The sequence below is a fragment of the Culex pipiens genome, chromosome 2, assembly GCF_016801865.2.
Source record: "Culex pipiens pallens isolate TS chromosome 2, TS_CPP_V2, whole genome shotgun sequence".
NCBI classification, from domain to species: Eukaryota; Metazoa; Arthropoda; class Insecta; order Diptera; family Culicidae; genus Culex; species Culex pipiens.
Genome location: NC_068938.1, coordinates 169845324 through 169865084, shown reverse-complemented (window position 1 = coordinate 169865084; position 19761 = coordinate 169845324). Strand labels below are relative to the sequence as shown.

General features: G+C 37.6%; 1 protein-coding gene across 1 annotated transcript in view; it reads right to left on the bottom strand.

Annotated features, from left to right (window-relative positions):
* LOC120427336 (formin-like protein) overlaps positions 1 to 19761 on the bottom strand; it is an 87728-nt gene that overhangs the window by 36402 nt on the left and 31565 nt on the right. Inside the window, exon 2 of the mRNA XM_039592187.2 lies at positions 9754 to 9837. Within this exon, the coding sequence (XP_039448121.1) occupies positions 9754 to 9837 (84 nt within the window). The remainder of the gene's footprint in view (positions 1 to 9753; positions 9838 to 19761) is intronic.

Here is a 19761-nt window from a genome sequence, read left to right as displayed (position 1 = left end):
CATTTAGGATTAACCCTCTACTGCCTCAACTTATTTGGATTATGTTTATTTTTCATGTGTTCGGGAAATCACTTTGAGCAACTTTAGTAATACGATTTTTTTAAAATTTTGTCTGATTATAGCGTGACATACATAGTATTTTTTTTAATATGGAAGGTGTAAAATTACATCTTTTATGATGTAATATTACGTCAATTTAGACTGAAAAAGTGGCATCACACCGAAACAGTGGTAACTTTACACATTTTTAGATTCAAAATAACAAATTTTCTTCTGAAATAAAAGTTGTACTCATTCCCAGATGTAATATTACCATGATTTTTTACTGTGTACTTTATGCACAGTATTTTTTTTTTTGTAAATTTGGAAGGTGTAATTTTGTAAGGATGAATATTACCTCTTTTATGATGTAATTTTACCTCAATTCAGACTGCAAAAGTGACATTAAACCAGAAATAAAGTTAAATTACACATTTTTTCTGACATAAAAGATTTTTTTTAACTGTGTGGATGATATAACCCTTCCGGGCCTGATGGGTCATATATGACCCAAATATGAAAATGTTCTAAACTAGCCTATAATTTCCATATGGTCAAAAGAATCATTTTCCCATCATGAAAGGGTTTTTTTTTTCTTAACTTATTTTTATTAGGTCCTTTTAGGTGCTTGGACCAGGTTAGGACCGAGGGACAGTTCAAAATACATTATAATACATTACAAAAAGATGCTCATTTTCCTCCATACTTGCCGAGCATGTAGCTAACGAGTCTTAGTTGATCCACGCGGGTCTTGCAGGTCTGAAACCTGGCGCTGTACTCGTTGAAAATGTGCCACAGCTCAGTCGAACTGTAGAGCACCTCCTTTTCTTCCGCCGTGGGGGTGGTACCGGCGCCGGCGCCGATACTTTGGTGACTGCTTCCTGCGGGTCGAGGGCGATCCTTTGGTTTTACGTCCGGGACTGCGCCCGGCAGCGGAGGGAACTCCGCCGGCGTGAACGCCGGAACTGCTGGACTCTGCTTTTCCGCCTTCCGTACCGGCGGTTTCGAATTCGATGACTGCTACCGCATCCGGATGAAATCCGCACGCTTGGGGCAGCTTCGGTCCATGGCTTCGTGCGTTCCGTTGCAGTTGGCACACCTCTTCGGCTCGGCTTCTTGCACTTGGCAGTCGTCCGTCGTGTGGGGACCCCCACAGCTGTTGCACCTGGCCTTTAGGTGACAGTTCCTGGTTCCATGGCCCAGATGCAAGCAGTTCCTGCACTGGGTCACGTTCGGCCGCTTATTCCGGTAGGCCTCCCACCGGATAATAGTGCTTGCCACAACCTTCAGTGGAGAGAGCTTCTTTAGATTGGTGTACCCCTTGGGGAAGACCACGATGTACGGAGTTTCGTCCACGGTGGACTTTTCCTTCCGCTTGATGACATGCACCTCCAGCGCGTCCAGCTTTAGATCCCTCTTCAGCAGGTACTTGACCTCATCCGGTTTTAGTTCATCAGGTAAACCACGAAGAACTACCCGATGATTTCGTTCGCTCCGTCGTTCGTGGGTGTAGAATTCTACTTTGTGCTTCTTGAAGAGCACTTGCAACTTGTCGAAGTCTTCGACAGAGAAGCTGGTTACCTTGGTGCCAAACCGGGTAATCTTGAAAATTGGCTCGAAATCGTATTGACACAGCGACGTTATCTTCACAAGCCTGTAAAAGGCCGTAGAGCTCTTTACCACCAAAGGTGGTTGCTTTTGTTTACCTGCCGACTGGCCGGGTGGCGGAACCACCGGGGCGTCTCCTCCTCCTGCTGGGCTGGCATTGTTGTTGTTGTTGTTTACCGCTAGCGGGCTGAACTTGTTGTTGTTGAGCACATTCTGCTCCACTTTTCCTTCTTCGACGACAGCTCCGGTGATCTCAGGGGACTTCTTCCGCTTCCGATTTCCGGGGATGAGTTGGAAATCATCCGTCTCGGAGGTCTCTTCCACCTCCATCCGTCAAACAACTCGAGGCACGCAACGATGCCTTTAGCGCGCACGACACAACAAACACGTCTACACTCTCAGAGCTGTCGAAAACGAGTGTCCAAAATCATGAAAGGGTTAAAACAGCAATTTTGCGTCATGAGTTTTTAATACAAATTTTCATAAAATCTCCGAGCTGATATTTTTTTTTAAATCTTTGGAACTGATTGATTTTTTGATCAGTTTTGTTTCTTCGAGAAAGTTTTAATTCAATTTTTCATTTTTAAAAATGTCGATATGACGAAAAATAGCACCTTTTGATTTATAATACAAAAAGCCCAAATTTTTTTGGCAGAGTTGTCAGCTTTAAAAAAAAATTACAAAGTGTAAAAAAAAAATACTTCGCGTTTGGATGTAAAATGTTTTAATCACAAAGTAAGTTATATTTTGTTATTAGTTGCGCCGTTTCCATGCCCCCTAAAATTTATTTTGTGACATGAAAAGTCAGGATAAAAAACAAAATAACAAGCAAAAATAAGAAGGGTGAAAAATACTATGAGTAATATTATGAGCAATTCTGATTTTCCGACCGATTTGATGTCTTCGGCAAAGCTGTAGGTTGTGATTAGGAATTTTCAGGAAAAATATGTACACGGAAAAAATACCCGATTTGTCTATTTGACTTTTTATCACTCAAAGTTGAACCAAAAATACGTATTTTTTTAATTTGCGAAAAAAAAAATTATATGTTTAGGGGACTGAAAAGGGCATATTTTGCGCCAGAGTTCAGAATGGAACAAAAAAAAAAAGAAATTTTTGAAAAAAATGTAAATGTTGTCAAATAAAATTTCACCTTTCTAAATTTATAAGCATTTAATTATGAAATTTTTTGAAAAGTGTTCAATAATTTGCAATTTGAAAATACTAAATGATGGAAAATTACCTCTGCAAAACATATTTTCGTTAAGTTGAGAAACTTTTTCTAAAATTTTCAATTTTGACGTTGTTGATCGGATTGCTGGTTGCTGAGATACATCTTAACATTCCAACGCCCAAGGCTCCAAAAAAGTTGGAACGGTAACATCAACTCGCTGGTTCTCGGGCATAACTCACCCAATCAAGACGATTCTTTTTTCCAGTGATTTGTTAGGATGTCTAGATGATCCTAGAACTTTGCAGAACTCAATTTGATCAAATCTGTAATTTTTGCGATCAAAAACATCGTTCCAACTTTTTTTTTCGCGTGTAAAAAAAAATTCGCCAAAAATTCCGCGGAGGCAGTCTTTTTGAAAAAGTTGGAACGATGTTTTTGGTCGCAAAAATTACAGATTTGATCAAATTGAGTTCTGCAAAGTTCTAGGATCATCTAGACATCCTAACAAATCACTGGAAAAAAGAATCGTCTTGATTGGGTGAGTTCTGCCCGAGAACCAGCGAGTTGAAGTTACCGTTCCAACTTTTTTGGGAGGCTTGGGCGTCCGTGTAAGTTGGACATGCGTTGGGCGTTCCAGTGTTAAGGGTGCACAGCAACCAAGGAAGTTGTTGTCTCCTTATTCAAAAATTGTCAAACTTACGGAACCAATTCTGCAAAAATCTGATTGTTAAAATAGTCCGTGTTCGAACCGGTTGTTGCGTTTGAAGCGGAATTTGTGTACGATTCTAATTAGATTCCGTTTCAGAATTCGGATTGATTTGACTGGGAGGGCTAGTAATACTTATTTTATACACTTTTAAAATAATGGGCTAAAACACTTATCCACAAAATTTAAACAGATTATTTATTATGATTGTTCACATGACAATTTTGTATGAACAGCCCGCAATACTGTATGGAGCACAGCGTGGAAAAAAAAACTAGTGATGCAAAATGAATTCTTTTTACATGCATCGACAGAGTCTAAATTCTAAAATACAAAATAAATAAAAAATGGGAAAAAGATTACGAAAATTTTGAGAATTACTCTTATTGTAGACTTAAACAACTAGAACAATTTCTACGAAAGCCACACCAGTAAAATGAAAAATATCAACTGGTCACAAAAGGGTTAACTTTGGCCACGAGCCACTATTTTTAAAGACCGAAACGTGTAGCAAGGGCACATATACTCATATTGTGATGCCCCGAGGGGAGGGCTGCCAAGGCAAAAAAAATGTCAATGTCACGTCAGCCGTTGAAATGTTATCTTCATAAAGATGGAGAAAATATATAAATAGCCAAAGCCATAGAGTAAGTGTGTACCTCTATACAGGTAAATACCACCATGATTTGTGGGACAGAACAGCAAAACCGGCGACGGATGATGAATTCTCGCGCTCTAGGTGTAGCCGTGGCTAACTTCGCGGATTGCGTGTCGAGAATTTCTGATGAATGTTTCGACCGGTCCTGGGGTGCCGGCCGGCCGGTAACCGGGACTGTGGAACGACTCAGGTGAGGTGGTCCCAGCAAATGATTATGCGGCTGCGAAGGTGAACTTGACGAAATTTAGTGTATTCTTGGTATTAGGTGTTGATGGTTCGATGTAATGTGACCTTCAACTACATTTTGAGTTGGGGATGCCCCTATATTGAGTCTATTGTGAATATTTTCGATCTACAACATAAGAAATGATGTGTTTTAATCACTGCACAAAAATACTTATCATTTGAAACTTTTGTACAAGGGCCCAAAATAGGTACAACCGTAGATCGAAAATAGGGACATTCCCTCGGAATCGCCCACATGTCACTCAACCACAAAATAACACCGTTAATTCTCCAGCACCAGTAGCACTGAAGGCCTCTAAGCCTAAACTAAATAAACTAACTGCATGGTTTACTTTTAGTGACAGCTTCTCGTCTAATCTGCAGCTGCTGGGGGTGCAAAGTCTAGAGGGGCGGTTCATGTCATGTTTATACAAAAACAGCAAAACCAGTGGCGCCATGCAGTTAGCAGCAGTACTGTGTAATTAAAAAACAAAACAACCGAATGCTGGTGCTCACTGGAGTGCACCTTCATCACCACCAGGTTTTGATACAGGGGAAGGGGACCTATTTTTCCCTAAATATAAATTTTTGTAACAACTTGAACTGGTATTTAGAAGCTTGCCAAATAATAATAAGTCAATAACAGCAACCATTCCCCTACAAAAGTTAGTAGCAGGTCGTCACTCAATCAGGGAGAACACCGGGTGGAAGAAAAAGAAGGTGTTGGCAGGCAGATACCAAGTTTTTTTTTCGTGTGGCCCCTTCGTACGCCCCCCAAAACCCAAGACAACAGCACCAGTTCGGAATGACCCTGGGTGGAAAGGGGGAGGAGGTGAAAAGACTCTTATTAACGTTTTTCTTTAAAGTAGTGTGTGTGTCAGCAACCCGGGCAGATCCGTTACCGGTAATTACTGGCTTTTTTCGTTTAATTAGCCACTTTGGAACAGTGACAGAGACCGCGGACTGGTGTCATTGTTTTGATAGGTCCATAAATATGCAACGAGGAATTTCTGGCGGGGGAATGCAGTAGAGTTATTAGGCTATAAGTGTAAACTGGCAGCAAATAGCTAACACTTGTTGTTAATTAATAGATGGGCGTTAATGGACCACGACACGGAAACAATTAATTTACAGGAGGACGATTTAAAATATATATATATATGTTATTTTAAATAAATCGCGATTTATTATGAGAAACAACACAAATATTTGATAACAGGCTTGCCAGATCTTTATAAACGTTTGGTCCATGGCAATATCACATATTATTTATCAAAAAAACATATAAGATTAGATTAGATTAAAAAACATATTTATCTGATGATATGCAATCATTCGTTTTCGGAAGTAATGTACAGTAGGACACTTCAAGATGTTAGTTTGATCATATTCATGGCATTCGGCCTGGATAAGTAACATAAATTTCACATAAGTACTGATATAAGACAATATGAGACAGGGTTGCCAGATTTCCTTCTTTTCCTTTTTGATAAAGATTCAATCAAACCATCCACATTAACGACCCCCGGGTCTTTTGTGGTCTCTATTGCAAGTTTCTGCTCGAACCTAGGAGTCCGTAGGCTTGAATGGGGAGAGCACCCAAACCTCTTTCTACTCCAAGGAACCTTCCACCCCAGTGTTTGAACTGACGACCTTTGGATTGCGAGTCCAACCGCCGCCAGCGATTCCACCGGAGTAGGCTTGGTTTGGTGTGTTGTTTGTACTTATGGCATGGAGACGACTCCTACACCTGGAATGACTTAACGGCCTAACAACCAAGGCCGGGACCGACATTTTACTTCCTCATCCGATGGAAGTTGGAGCAGTTGGGAATCGAACCCAGAATCATCCGCTTACAAAGCGGACAGCGTAACCATTCGGCCACGCACTGCCATAAAATTTATAAAATTTATAAAATTTAAAAAGGATGGATGTTTAGCTAAACACGAGCAAGTTATCAAATGTGTGACTGATAATTGAATAAAAAAAACCTTTATTAGTTTGAATTCTTTTTTGTGAGATGTGACATTTGAAACAAAAACGATAATTTTAGTCTTCTATTCCATCTAAGACCAAGTCCCTCAATTTTTCACAACCATCAACTATCCACACTTCAAGCGCAGTTAATAAATGTTAAACTATATAGAGGCAACCAAACTTAATCTCTATCATTACTTCTGTGTTGAATTCGAAAGTTAACCTAAACTCACGACTGTCAGAAGAATTTATGCAATCCTCTGAATACCAACACCCAGCCAAACGACTCTCAATTCTTCACCTTTCAGCCAGCAAGCGCTCGCGCTCAGCTCAACCCAACAACAGAAGTCAATTTCATGCGCCAAATTTCCGCTAATTGACAGTTTCCAGCACTTTATCACCTGGCCAGTAAGCCAGAAGGGGCTTAGTGGCCCAAGTAGTCAAACCGGCACCGGGTAAGCCGATTTACGGCGAAATCTTTCGTAAATCCGCACATCGCACTCTCGGACGAAGGTGTTGCTTGAATATTTGGGCTTCAGAAATATTCAACTCACGTTTCACGTGGACCTCGAACAGCAGCAGCGGCCGTAGTTCGGCGATCGTTCATTGTTGTCCATTATTATTAGTGTTATTAAGGTTGAAGCTGTTGCTGTGCTGTTGGTGTGTAATTATCGTGAAACGCGCCGTGCGAAGAGATTAGCACGTATGCTGGCCGGGTCGTATTTTGGCCTTACGATGGATCTTCTTCCCTTGAAATCACACAGCGGACGAATTTTTGTTTGAACATTTGCTCAATTCTCTGAATTTTCAAAATTTGTTTCGTGATTTTTATGATTTATTCATCGAAACAATTAATTCAGGAGAGTTTTATACTCATTATATGGCATATTCAAAATCTCCGCCAACTCCCACAGCAGTTGCCCCGATCCCTCTTCGATTTGCGTGAAACTTTGTCCTAAGGGGTAACTTTTCTCCCTGATCACGAAGCCGAGCTCGATTTTTTTATATCTCGTGCGTATTTTGCAGCCTGAAATGGAGATGAGATGAAAATTTGGTGTCAAAGGCACTTTTATGTAAAATTAGACGCTCGATTTTTTGGCGTACTCAGATTTCCGAAAAAAACGTATTTTTCATCGAAAAAAAAAACAGAAATAGTTTCAAAAATTCTGCCATTTTTCATAACTCGACTGTAAACAAATTGGGATGAATGAGAAATTTAATGGACCTATCGAATTTGCAATAACCCAGAAGCATCATTTTATCATATTATGCATTGCATAGCACTTTTTTATGGACGGAAATCTCCCAAATTTATACGGAGTTATACTCCATATTGCTCATTTTATGATCAAGTAGTCAAAGTTTGCTCATTTTTGTTTCTTTTCAAGAAAGTAAAAAAAAATAAGCGAAAACATCAAATTTCAAATAACAGTTGCAAACAAGGCTGAGCCTATTTGGTTAAATTTTAATAAGTCTTTTATTTTTACGATTCACATTGTATTTTACAAAAGTCGTGAATCCAATTCGAAAATTGAGTTGAATTGAAACTTAAGAATATTTTTTGGAAAAAATTTACTGATATTTTCAGTCTGCAATTGAAACGAAGCTAATAAAAATCGGCTGTTGAACCAATACTTGGAACATTCGCAACAGACTCAACATTTGACAGTTACTATTTTTCTTTTTTTTTTCATTATTGAAAAATATTGGAAATATTGTAAATATGCCTCCTCTAATCAATTTTTTTCCCTCTCTTTGTATTGTGCTTTCAAAAAGTGTTTTCGTCTGTCTCAGTGAAATAATAAGTAGCTTTTATAAAAGTTAGCCATCAACTTCCCTTTGCTGATTTATAAAAAAAAATTATAGTGAAAAACTGCAAAAGAAATTAGAGTGGACAAATAAAAAACATAAAATAAATAAATGGTAAATAATTAATAATTAAATTCAATGAACAGTCTTCCTTTTAATAATATTAAATATAAGTAAGCAGGATACGCCAAATGTTTAAATCTGGTTCTTATGTCTTAATGAAATGTCCTTTTCAGTAATAATCAAATAATGAAAAAATATGATTTAAATAAAGTGTCCTTAGATAATTAAGAAATTTCTAATTCCAAACTATGTTTTATCCCTTTCTGACTTGTATTTCTGGATTCCCTTAAAAGAAAAAAAATATCTTTTAAATTTCGTGATAACTTTTAATTAACTAAAATGCCTGCTCGCGTTCCATATGCAAAAATGCTGAGCACGCTGAGAAAGGCAAGGCAAGTTGTTTCCACAAATAAGGCTACGAAAATACTGGATTTCCTTCAATTTTGTAAAACCAAGTACTGAACAAAACCCTGAAGTGCATATTGGACATTTTTGCGAAAATTTTGTCAATTTGTAAAAAATTATGTAAATGGAGTTTAAACCTAATTTTCTTTTGAAAACGTTATTCTTCTAGTTGAGAGTTCAAATCAATGAAATACGTAATTTGAAAATTTTCGATTTTTTTATTGCTTTAGGGGACTAAAGCCATTTTTTGAGCTATAGTGCGTAATGTTGCAAAAGTTGGTTTTGGAGATATGAATTTAAAAAAAATATAGTTTTTCGGAAAATATCGAAAATTTGGAAAAAAAATACTGAAAATCATTTTTTAAAGCAAAACCGAACTTGCAATCGAAAAGTACTCTACAATTTTTTAAAAATAAAATGTACCGTTTTCAAGTTATATCTACATTATACATATACATTTTAATTTTGTTTTAGATTAACATTGTAAGAAAAAAACATTGGAACTTTGAAAATCGGGCAATTAGTTTCAAAGATACAGCCACAGGATTTCTTTAAGCGTTGTAATTTTCAACTGACGATATCTCGTTGTCAAACCATCTGGGTTTCAGTGTTAAAAATTTAAACTTTTGCGAAATTGTCTGAACTTTTTAATAAAAATAATTTTAAAATTTTAAAATCAAGCTTAACTTTTGAAAATAATTTCTCTTATTATATTTTAAAACCTTTTCAATCTCACTAGGTTTTTTGGCCAAATGTTCCCTAGTTTAGGTTTAAATACCTTTAAAGAACCTTCCGTTACCAAGCGGTTAATGAAAAGGAAATAGTTGCAAGGAACCCCAAATCTCCCCAAGAATTGAAAATTGATATTTTAAGACCAAATTGTATATTTTTGGAATAACGTAAAGATCGTTGATAGAAGCAGACAGATTATGTAAATAAAAAAATATAATAAACATAATCATAGTTTAATGTAAATTAAGAAATTGATGTTTAATATAAAATTTGAAAATTTAACCAGTTCTGACCTAAATTTCAACCACTATGTCTGACAATGGTCACGTTTGCGAAAAAAAGAAAAAAAAAACTCACCTGATCGCAAATAATATCCCATTTCTTTTCGTTGTCGTAGTTTTTCAGCAGCTTCGCCTTGTCCGCCGGCAGATCCATGGATGCCTGTGAAAGGTAGAGAGGAAGGAGAGGGTGAGAAAAAAAAACTTTAGATGAATGAACGAGCAGCAGCACACCGAAGATCATATTCGGGGAGCCATTAGACGAAGATTAGTAGCACTGTGAGTTAGTAGCTGTTTCATTATGCATAAATTAGCTCAGCTCGTGAGTGAGTTAGTTCGCGAGCGCACGGCCCGCTCCCGGTCCATCGTCGATGGGTTTTATTATGTTATTGTCATATTTTAGTGCTCGTAAAAGTCAATTCGACATGGCTTTTTTTTCTTCTTTCGAGCATGTTAATGAACTTTTTTCGCCGTGCGAAAACAAGGTCCAGCTGGTGCCTCGCTACTGCCGGAATCTAACGGAACCGATTTAAGGCGATCATTTCATCGCGCCTAAATTAAGATTTTAATTTAGTTCGGCCGACGAGGGGTGGCGGGTCTTAATAATGTAGTTCAATCTTTATGGCACACGCGGGACACAAAACACAGCTTTCATTTTGTGGCAAATTAGAACGCGTCCAGCAACAGAACAAACTAGACGTGGCGAATCAAAACCGGGGGGCTTGGTGAGCAGACAAGCAATTGTGCATTGTGCCACTTATTTATGCTATTAGACCATGAAGTCCGTGTACGCTGTCATGTCGAAGTTCGCTCCTTTTTTTCTGTTGCTATTTGAGCACTGGTGAGCACATACACTCAGGCTAGGGTTCCTCACTCTAAATTAATCGTAATAGGCGGAACGGACTGTGCCAGAGTTGCGCGCAGTACAGACGACAACGGCAGCGTTTTGCTAGGGCAAGGCAGAGATTAATAGCTGCAACAAATTTACTGCAATCATCATCATCATCAGCGGCAGCAACAGCAATTGGCAATGTTTGATTTTGCAATCGCGCACCATGGTCGAAAGAACGAAATACCGACGAAACTGCGGTGAGATATTGCGACAGCGCAACCGTTCTTTAAGACTATGTTCAGAAAGGAGTTGAAGGGATAAGTTGGCAAGGATAGTTTGAATCATTTATTTTTAATTTTAGAATTATAATTAATTTGTGTTGAAGGGGTCTGCTATACAGTTAAAGAATCTCCTTAGTTTGCCATGAAAACACCCAAAAAATTCTATTTTTCAACTGCAACTGACTTCCGGAACTTCCAGAATTTTGCCATTTTTTTGCCAAAACCCGTTATTAATTTGCCTATTCATTGTTAGAAATACCTGTATAATTTGTAAGATTTTGATATTTTATTATTAACTTGAATTTTTTTAGTTCTATTCATCAAAACAGTAGTTCTCTAGAATGTCGCAAAAAATCCCTTTTTTTATTTTTTTAGCTGTCTATAGAAAGGTGCTTTGCAAATATTCGTAAATCTGTATCTTGAGAAGGGATTTTCTGATCGATTTGGTGTCTTTGACAAAGTTGTAGGTTACGAAGGACTATTAGGAAAATTAGCTACACAGAAAAAATACCCATTTCTTAAATGATTTTTTTTAATAAAAACGCGTTTAGTGAAACTTTTCCCCTCTGTATTTTTCTATTTTTCGATATATTTTAGTGGACAAAAAGTACCAACTCTTGATCTATATAATTCGATGGAAGTTTGGTTTTAAGCAATTCTCTGAGATTTCGGTCATTCGATTTTTTTGTATCCGGCTGAAACTTTTTTGGTATGCCCAAAGAGGCAATTTTGCAAAAAAATAAAAAACAAAAAACAAAAAAATATACACGTTAAAAATTATTTTGGTGATTTTTAATTTCACTTTTTGTCACTAAAACTTGATTTAAAAAAAACACTATTTTTTCTGATATGTTTTAGGAGTCATCAAATGCCAACATTCAATATTACGCCCTTTTGAAATGTTGGCCTTGATTTAAAAAAAAAATATTGTTTTCGAAAAGATCAGAAAATTTCACGATTGTTTCATATTTTAACATTGAAAATCGGACCATAAGTTGCTGAGATATCGACATAAGAAAATGGTGGGTTGTTTGGGTGAGACTTAGAAAACATCAATTTTCCTGTTTTTAAATCTTTGCTTGGCAATATCTCAGTAACTAAGGTTCGTATAAAAAAATTTAAAAAAAAAACAAAATATAGAGAATTTTCTCAGTTTCTCAAAAAAAAAAAATCGAAGGTGGGCAAACATGGGCACTAATTTAAAAAAAAATTATAACTGTGACTCTTTTTTTAATAAGTTACCTAAAAATGGTTATAACTTGAAAACGGTGCACTTTATCAAAATTTCACAAAAGTACTTTTTGATAACAAATTCGATTTTGCGATCAATATTTCGATTTTTCAAAAAAAAACAGTATTGATGTAAAAGTTCAAAACTCGGTCAAAGATTTTTTGCCCGTTCTGGAAATTATATCATTTTGTATGGACAGCTGCCAAATTTGCATAGAAAATTATATATAACTAATGAATGCAAAATGGCTGCAAACTAATGATGCAAAATGGCTTCTTTGGGCATAACAAAGGCACCAAAAATTTTTCAGCCGGATCAAATAATACAAAAATCAAAATAAAATAAAAAACGATTTCGTAGAGAATTGCTCTTTTTTTCTCGAAAATATGAATTTGAAAATTGATTTTTGGAAAGTATCGAAAATTTACTTTAAAAAGCTTCCAAAAATCATTTTATAATGAAAAATTGAGTTTGGAATCAAAAAAATCTTTTTTGCAATTCCGTCGTGAAACTACTTACTTTTCCTGTCATTCTTGAACGACGAAATAGCCTACTTTTCTGTATCAAAAATAACAGAATCGAATAGCAACACTTTTCAAAATAAATGCTGAAAAGTTCTACTTTTCAGCACTGAAATGGGTGCTGAAAAGTTGAACTTTTCAGCACTTGTTTCGAAAAGTAACACTTTTCAACATTTTTTTTGATTCAAACGATTTATTGACAAAATACATGAAAGTTTGACATAAAATTTCACTCAATGGGTGTTTTTCGGAATTGCAAAAAATGTTGTATGGAACTCGTTGCAAAACTTGATTTTTTCAGCACTCTTCGTATTTATCCAACTCGGTGAACCTCGTTGGATAAATGTACGACTCGTGCTGAAAAAATCCTCTTTTTGCAACTTGTTGCATAAACTACTATTGTGATTTTTTTTTATAAAATGAACCATTATTGAGTTGAAGTCATTTTCAAATTCGAATTTTAAGCAAAATTGTCTTTCCATCTCTGAAAATGATATACTACTAAGAAAATATATATACTAAATTGAAAATAATATACTACTGAGAAAATTTTCTTCAGCTTTCATTTTTGGACATTGTTGATCTGACCTTTGATTGCTGAGATATGGCAAAGAATTAAAATGACGAAAAATGTGTTTTTATAAATGCAACTCATCCCTCAATTTTCAATCGATGATAAAAGTCGTGATTTTTAAGAAGTATCCAAAATTACAGTTTTAAGTTCAATTTATATCTTGAGATGTAAAATTAAAGTTGCAAGTGAAAAATACTGAAACAAAATTTTGGTAAAGTTGATCAGACATTTAATGTCAAAAAGTGAAACCGGACTTTAAAAAAATTAAATTTACTAAAATCATAGACATTTTAGCATAAGAAATCATTGGACAAGGTAACATTCAAATGAATAATTCATTTAAAAAATATATTGACGTAAGCATTGTATTCCTCCGTTGCATGCAAAAAACAGAAATAATAGAACCTTTCAATAAGACAGACAATCTCTAGTCACGCAATCATTATTGATTTAGATTTGGTGTTGCCACACACCGACTGTCACTCTAGAATTTTATGAATCATGGCGAATGGATTTCGCTTTCAAGTGCGACTGTAAAATCAATATTTTTCTGTTACGTTAGAATGATAGAAAATGATAGAGAAAGTTATATTCAATTTATAAAGATTTTTTCAATGGTTCTGAAAAATCATAATATTACACCCAAAGTTAAAGAAAGAGGGGATAGTCTTCCCGAAAAGAAACGTGAGGAAAGTACTATTTTGCGTGAGTAAAGACCTCTCGCGTGTTCATTCGTTCATTGAAACAGTTCATCCTATTGAGTGGCTTATATGGACAAATGACCGCCACTTAGTCACCGAACCACGGTGGCCCATTCGGCAAAGGCACGGTTCAATATGCCGAAGGTCTTGGGTTCGAGTCTCGGTACCGGTACTTTTTTTTTGATAGATGAACTTTTTTTGAAGATGAACCCATGAGTAAAGTACTCTCTGCAATTTCGGGATTTATCCTCTCCGTCCGCACACAGTACCATTTTACTACCGAATTGTGCTCTTTATCCTCTCGTATGCCGATGCCCAGTTCTGGGTGTATAAAAGTACACCCAACCGGCGGTCGCATGATTGTGATACATGGCGGCATGAAAGTATATCAGAATCTGCATGAAAACTGTCCTCATGCATTTTTTGCGATATAGGGGTATGACATTTTTGCCCGTTACCGACAATTATCGACATTACCGACGGCAGATTGATTGTATTGTAGAAAAAAAAAAACTTAACAGAATGAGGATTGAACCATCAACTTCTAGGTTGCTGATCTGACACGCTACCACCGCGCCATGGACGCTTGATGAATGGTGAAGGACAGAGCGCGAACATAATGTTCTCTCTAGAGTGTTGCTCGGGGACGCGCCAGCATTCTATGTGTTGGTGAGAACTGCAGATCGCTGACGTGTTTACACGCGGGCAAAAATGATCTATGGGCTTGCTGCAAAAAATGTATTAAAATATAACATTTTCTGCAGCAAATCCACTGTTGCAGATTTTGAGATATATTTTTCTATAACTAAATTATATCATGATTTTAGAATTTACTGTTATAATCAGGGCTGTGGAGTCGGAGTCAGAGTCGGAGCCGGAGTCGGAACCGGAGTCGGTGGAGTCGGGTCTTTTTGGGGACCTGGAGTCGGAGTCGGAGTCGGAGTCGTCAAAACTCGATCAGCTGGAGTCGGAGTCGGAGTCGGCTAAATTGTATGAGCTGGAGTCGGAGTCGGAGCCGGAGTCGTAAATTTCTGATAGACCCGGAGTCGGAGCTGGAGTCGGAGTTGTCAAAATATTTAATATAATTTATGAACTTATTTATTGTTCAATATTTGTTATAATTTAGGTTAATTCCCAATTTTTTAAGTTTATTTATTGAATCGCGTGCACTGCGTTGACATTTTTTATTTAATTTATTTTTTGGTTGAAGATATGTTATCGAAGCATTTCTATTGGTTTTTTTTACTAAGATCACTGAATGATAATTTGTTAATCCTCTCTTGTCAATGTTTGTATACACTATACTTTAGTGTCATAACTCATAAAATAGTAAACAATTGTGGCTGTGTAGTCGAAAAATTAAAACATATTAACATATTAACATTTTTAACTTTGTAGACGCTTATGTAAGCCATGTTTGTGTATATGGAGCCAGTTTCAGTTCGATATTTATTTGTATTTCGGAATTTAAATATTTCTGTATCTCGAAGCCGTTGTATCGTATCAAAAAGTGGTCAAAGACAAACTTGTAGGAAATTTGACGGGCCTTCCGAAAAAAATACACGCACAGAAAACAACACGCCACTTTTATGAGATTTTTTTATTTAAAAATTTAAAAGTCAAATTTGAGGGCAAGCCCACGATTTTTTTTGTTCAAAATTTTTGTTAAAACAGCCTAAGATGTTAAAAAAGACTCACGGAAAATGCAGGATGGAGCAATCATCTAAAATAATACAAAACTCATTTACTGAAATTTTTTTTTTGAAAAGTGCTCGTCAAAATTTTTAAAAGCCGAATGCGGGATTCCATTCTCCAGACAATGTTACATAAAAGTCTCTATATTGACCTTTGTCTTAAGTCTAATCCTTGTGAAGTTACAGCGGTTTTAAAAATAAAATGTTGAAAAAAGTGGGTTTTCGATAGTTTTTGACAATTTCTATATGACAGACTTGATTATTCAGTCTCGTAAATATTTTTACCAGAAAGCTCGTCCTATTTCTTTGCTTAACTTTTCTTTAGGACTTTATACAAGAAGTGGGACTCTAACAGTTTTCTATTTAGAGTTATGAGAATTTCCGTAAAAAAAAATCGTAGCAAAAAATGTTTGCGTGTAGTGGATCCCTAAATAATATTGTTGAACAAGTATATATTTTTTTAAATAACTAAAATCGGGGTAATATAATTGATATAATTTTAATTTATTATTCAAATATAGAATTTTCTCATGATTTATATGTTTAAAGTGTGTACTGAGCTAGATCACACAATGTCCATGTACGTCTTCTCAAATAAATTCAAAAGAGCTTCAAAAAATAGTTACTTTGAAAATTGTTTATTTCAAAACCAGGGTATCTTTGATATTTACTGTGTTTCTTTAAAATTCCAGCCTAAAAGTATGCAAATAGGTTTTTATATGTCAATTCGATCGTTAATATTTCATTAAAAAAGGACAATTAAAAATAAGTGTAGCTAGCTTATAAACTAAAAAAAATAAAGTAGTTAAATGAAAAGTTCCCATTTTTCAAACAACAAAATTCAAATTTACTTAGAAAATTGTTGTGCTGAAAATGCGTTTAAATCTGAAGATATTTTTTATTTTTGTTTCAATAACGCTGAAAACATGTAACATAGAACAACGAACACTTTTCTACCAATCTTAGTATGGTTCCATACCACTCTTTTTGTATAAATAATTCGTATTTATCATTTTGCAAAACACCCCGAACATAAATGTCACCCCGGTTTACAGTGTTCACGCAAGTGTGAACTGAAATGTGAGTGATGTGATTAATTCATATTTTTAAAATATTTTAAATACAGATTAGGTGTCGGAGTCAGAGTCGGAGCCGGAGTCAACAAGTTGTGGAAAGCTGGAGTCGGAGTCGGAGTCGGAGTCGACTAGATTTGGTAGGCCGGAGTCGGAGTCGGAGCCGGAGTCACCAATTTGTAGAAAGCCGGAGCCGGAGTCAGAGTCGGAGTCAGCTTAACTCAGAAAGCCGGAGTCGGAGTCGGAGTCGCTTGAATTATGACCCGACTCCGCAGCCCTGGTTATAATGATGTTAATTTCTGTAATTCTTAAAAGAATGACAGATATACTGCTCATACTCACATAGACGTCCAATATGCATTTTCGATTGTATTATACGGTCGGTTCAAAGGCGTGCAAACCTTAAGAAAACTACAAAAGTTACCTTGATCTTCAACACTTGCCAATGCCAAAATTTGTACACATACTTTTAGGGGTGTCTGCGTTATGGGACATATCGGACTTTTATACAATAATGAGTAGTACATAGTATACATCGAGTCTCTCTTAGCTAAATCTGTCATAAAATACCGCAAATATCCCACTGAAAGCTGCTTCGTGTCCTTCCCAAATCTTCCCGGACCTGTTCTTTGCACGACATGTGCAACAGTTCAGTCTTCGGCAAAGCTGAATCCACTCACTTTCGACAAACGACAAAACGTGATCTGAATTGAACTTTTTGCTTTTTGTCCCAAGTCCCCAAGGGCCAAGCAAGCTCTACTGCACCAGCAGCACCAAATCCAACTCCATTCTATGTCTCAAAGTGCACAAGAAAATGTGTCATCACACGCTGTTTTCGCCAGCAGCGACAACGAAAACTACTGTTGCACTTTCCGCCGTCTGTGGGGTTTGTTTTGGTTCTCGTAGCGACCTGCGGTGGCGCTGCGCTTATCTGCATCTCGTGGACGTTTTACGACTTAAATATTTGAACGGAGTTGGATTAGGCTACCGCCGATGCTACCGGAGTCGTGAGTGGCTTACTCGTAGAAGGGTTTTCTCGGTACTGCTGGGTGGCTTTGTTTAGAGAGAAAGTTCAAACAGAGCGGCGCGCGATGTGTTTGTGAATGGATGCTGGGTTCAACCCGAATGTAGGCTATTCAAATATTGCCCATTGAATCGCTGTTTATCACTTCCAGGTCACGGAGATTAATGGTCATAGACCACTGTGAAACCGATCTGGATTAGTTTCCTCTAACCACGGAGCACCGGAGGTCACCGGGCTATAAAGAACAACCTCCATGGCCATGTCACTCACCGGGTGGTCGTGGTCGTCTACATCGCTGCTTTGGACGAAGTTTGCACCGAACAACCCCTTCTACCCCAAGCAGAAACGACGACCGGTCTTACTTAGTCATCGGGTTGATGCCGGGACTGCTCTTTTATTTCACCGGTGGTGGTCCAACGAAATTCGCTCAAACTAGCGCAAATTTTGCTAGTTGGGATGTTATCGAGAGAGAGAAAAAAGGTTTTAATGGTGGAGCGCGTGTCATGCTGATGGAGAGTTTCTGTAAATACACAGCGCTCGATTCTACGTGGAGTTGACGGCAGTGTATACGATTTCCGTAATCCAACCCGCAATTAAAAATCGATTACGCTGAACACCGTACTTATACTCGAGCAACGCCCCTTAAGTTCAGCCGGCAAATCATTCCCAAAACCAAAACAATCGAAAATAAATCAAATTCGACGCACCCCCGGTCAAAATCTGGCCAGTTTGGGCCTTTGCGGACGGGAAGCACGTCAATGTCAGGGGCGAAACAAAACCTTCATTGTCCCCGGGTCTGCTTTCCCGCTGAACTTCCAGTACAACTCGGTACAGGGGAGAGAAATCCGGTGTTGGTAAACAACAAACAAACAGCAGTTGCGAGCGCGCCCTTCCCCTGCTGAAGTTCTGCATGATCAACAACAACAACAAGCGCGCAAGATGATGAGAATTGTAAACAAAAGCGCATCATCGTGGGCTGGGACAGGAAATTAGGGACGGTCTCCAGATGGCCTAAATACCTATATCTACCGGTTCCACCGGTAGCCGAGGGTTACCGGATGAATTAGGGTCATTTCGTAGAAGTCTAACGAAGTATTGTCCGTATGAATTATGACGACCACTTCAATTTGTTGTGTGACTAATTTCAATCTGGCGATCAATTAGGGGTGTTAGGGGGCTACCATACAAGATTTGCAAACAAAATTTATGACATCATTTCAGCAACTCGCTGAATCAGCGAACCTTATTCATCCATCGCAGGAAGGTGGAATCATCCCGTAACCAGACGACAACTAACCACTTGACTTGCGTAATTTATGCACCCGACAAAAGATCCAGCCAAACCAAAATTAGACATCCCAAAACATCGAGCATTAGTCACGCACATGGCCCTCGAGATTGAGCGCCGTCGCTCACCGGATGTGAACCGCGAGGTTCAGCAGGGATATGTCAACGCTAATTGCCTGGTGTGAAGGACCCCCCTCTCCACCAAATCCCATCAACGATAAACAAAACATACACGCGTGTCGACAGATGAACATCGTTTTGCCAAAATAAAAAAACAGCAGGCTGGTTTTTCGGATTTTGGATTTGGTCAACAACAACAATGCCGCATCCAACTACGGCAGATGTTGATGTTCGGGAAGATCTTGCAGTCCGGATAAGAGAGGAGCGCTTTTGTTGGGCGAAAACTCAAATGAGGCCATTCTCCCCTAAAAGTTAAGGTTTTCACGCAAACGTCGTCTCAATTTCCACAAAAGTGCTGCAACAATGGAGATGGTTGCTCTATTCTTGGTGGAGATTGTCGTCGGTTTGAAATGGTTCTGACAGCCACGTGTGCGGGGACGGCTGGCAGAGTGGTAAAGGGCGTACGCTTTGGGCCGGATGTAATTTTTAGAGCAAATGGTGCAGAATTAGGAGACGCCATATATTTTCGAGGGTAAGCAATTAGGGTATTGCGTCGCAAAAAATCTGCATGACAGAAGAGATTCAACAGCAAAAATATCATCAATTTGAACAACAAACGTAGAACCATGAATAGGAACGCTAATGCCTTCCTCATAGCAACGTAGATCAGGTGGCACGTCGTCGGGTAGAACATAAATTGGGCGATTGCTGACTTCAATGATGCGTAACTAATTTGCCATGATAGAATC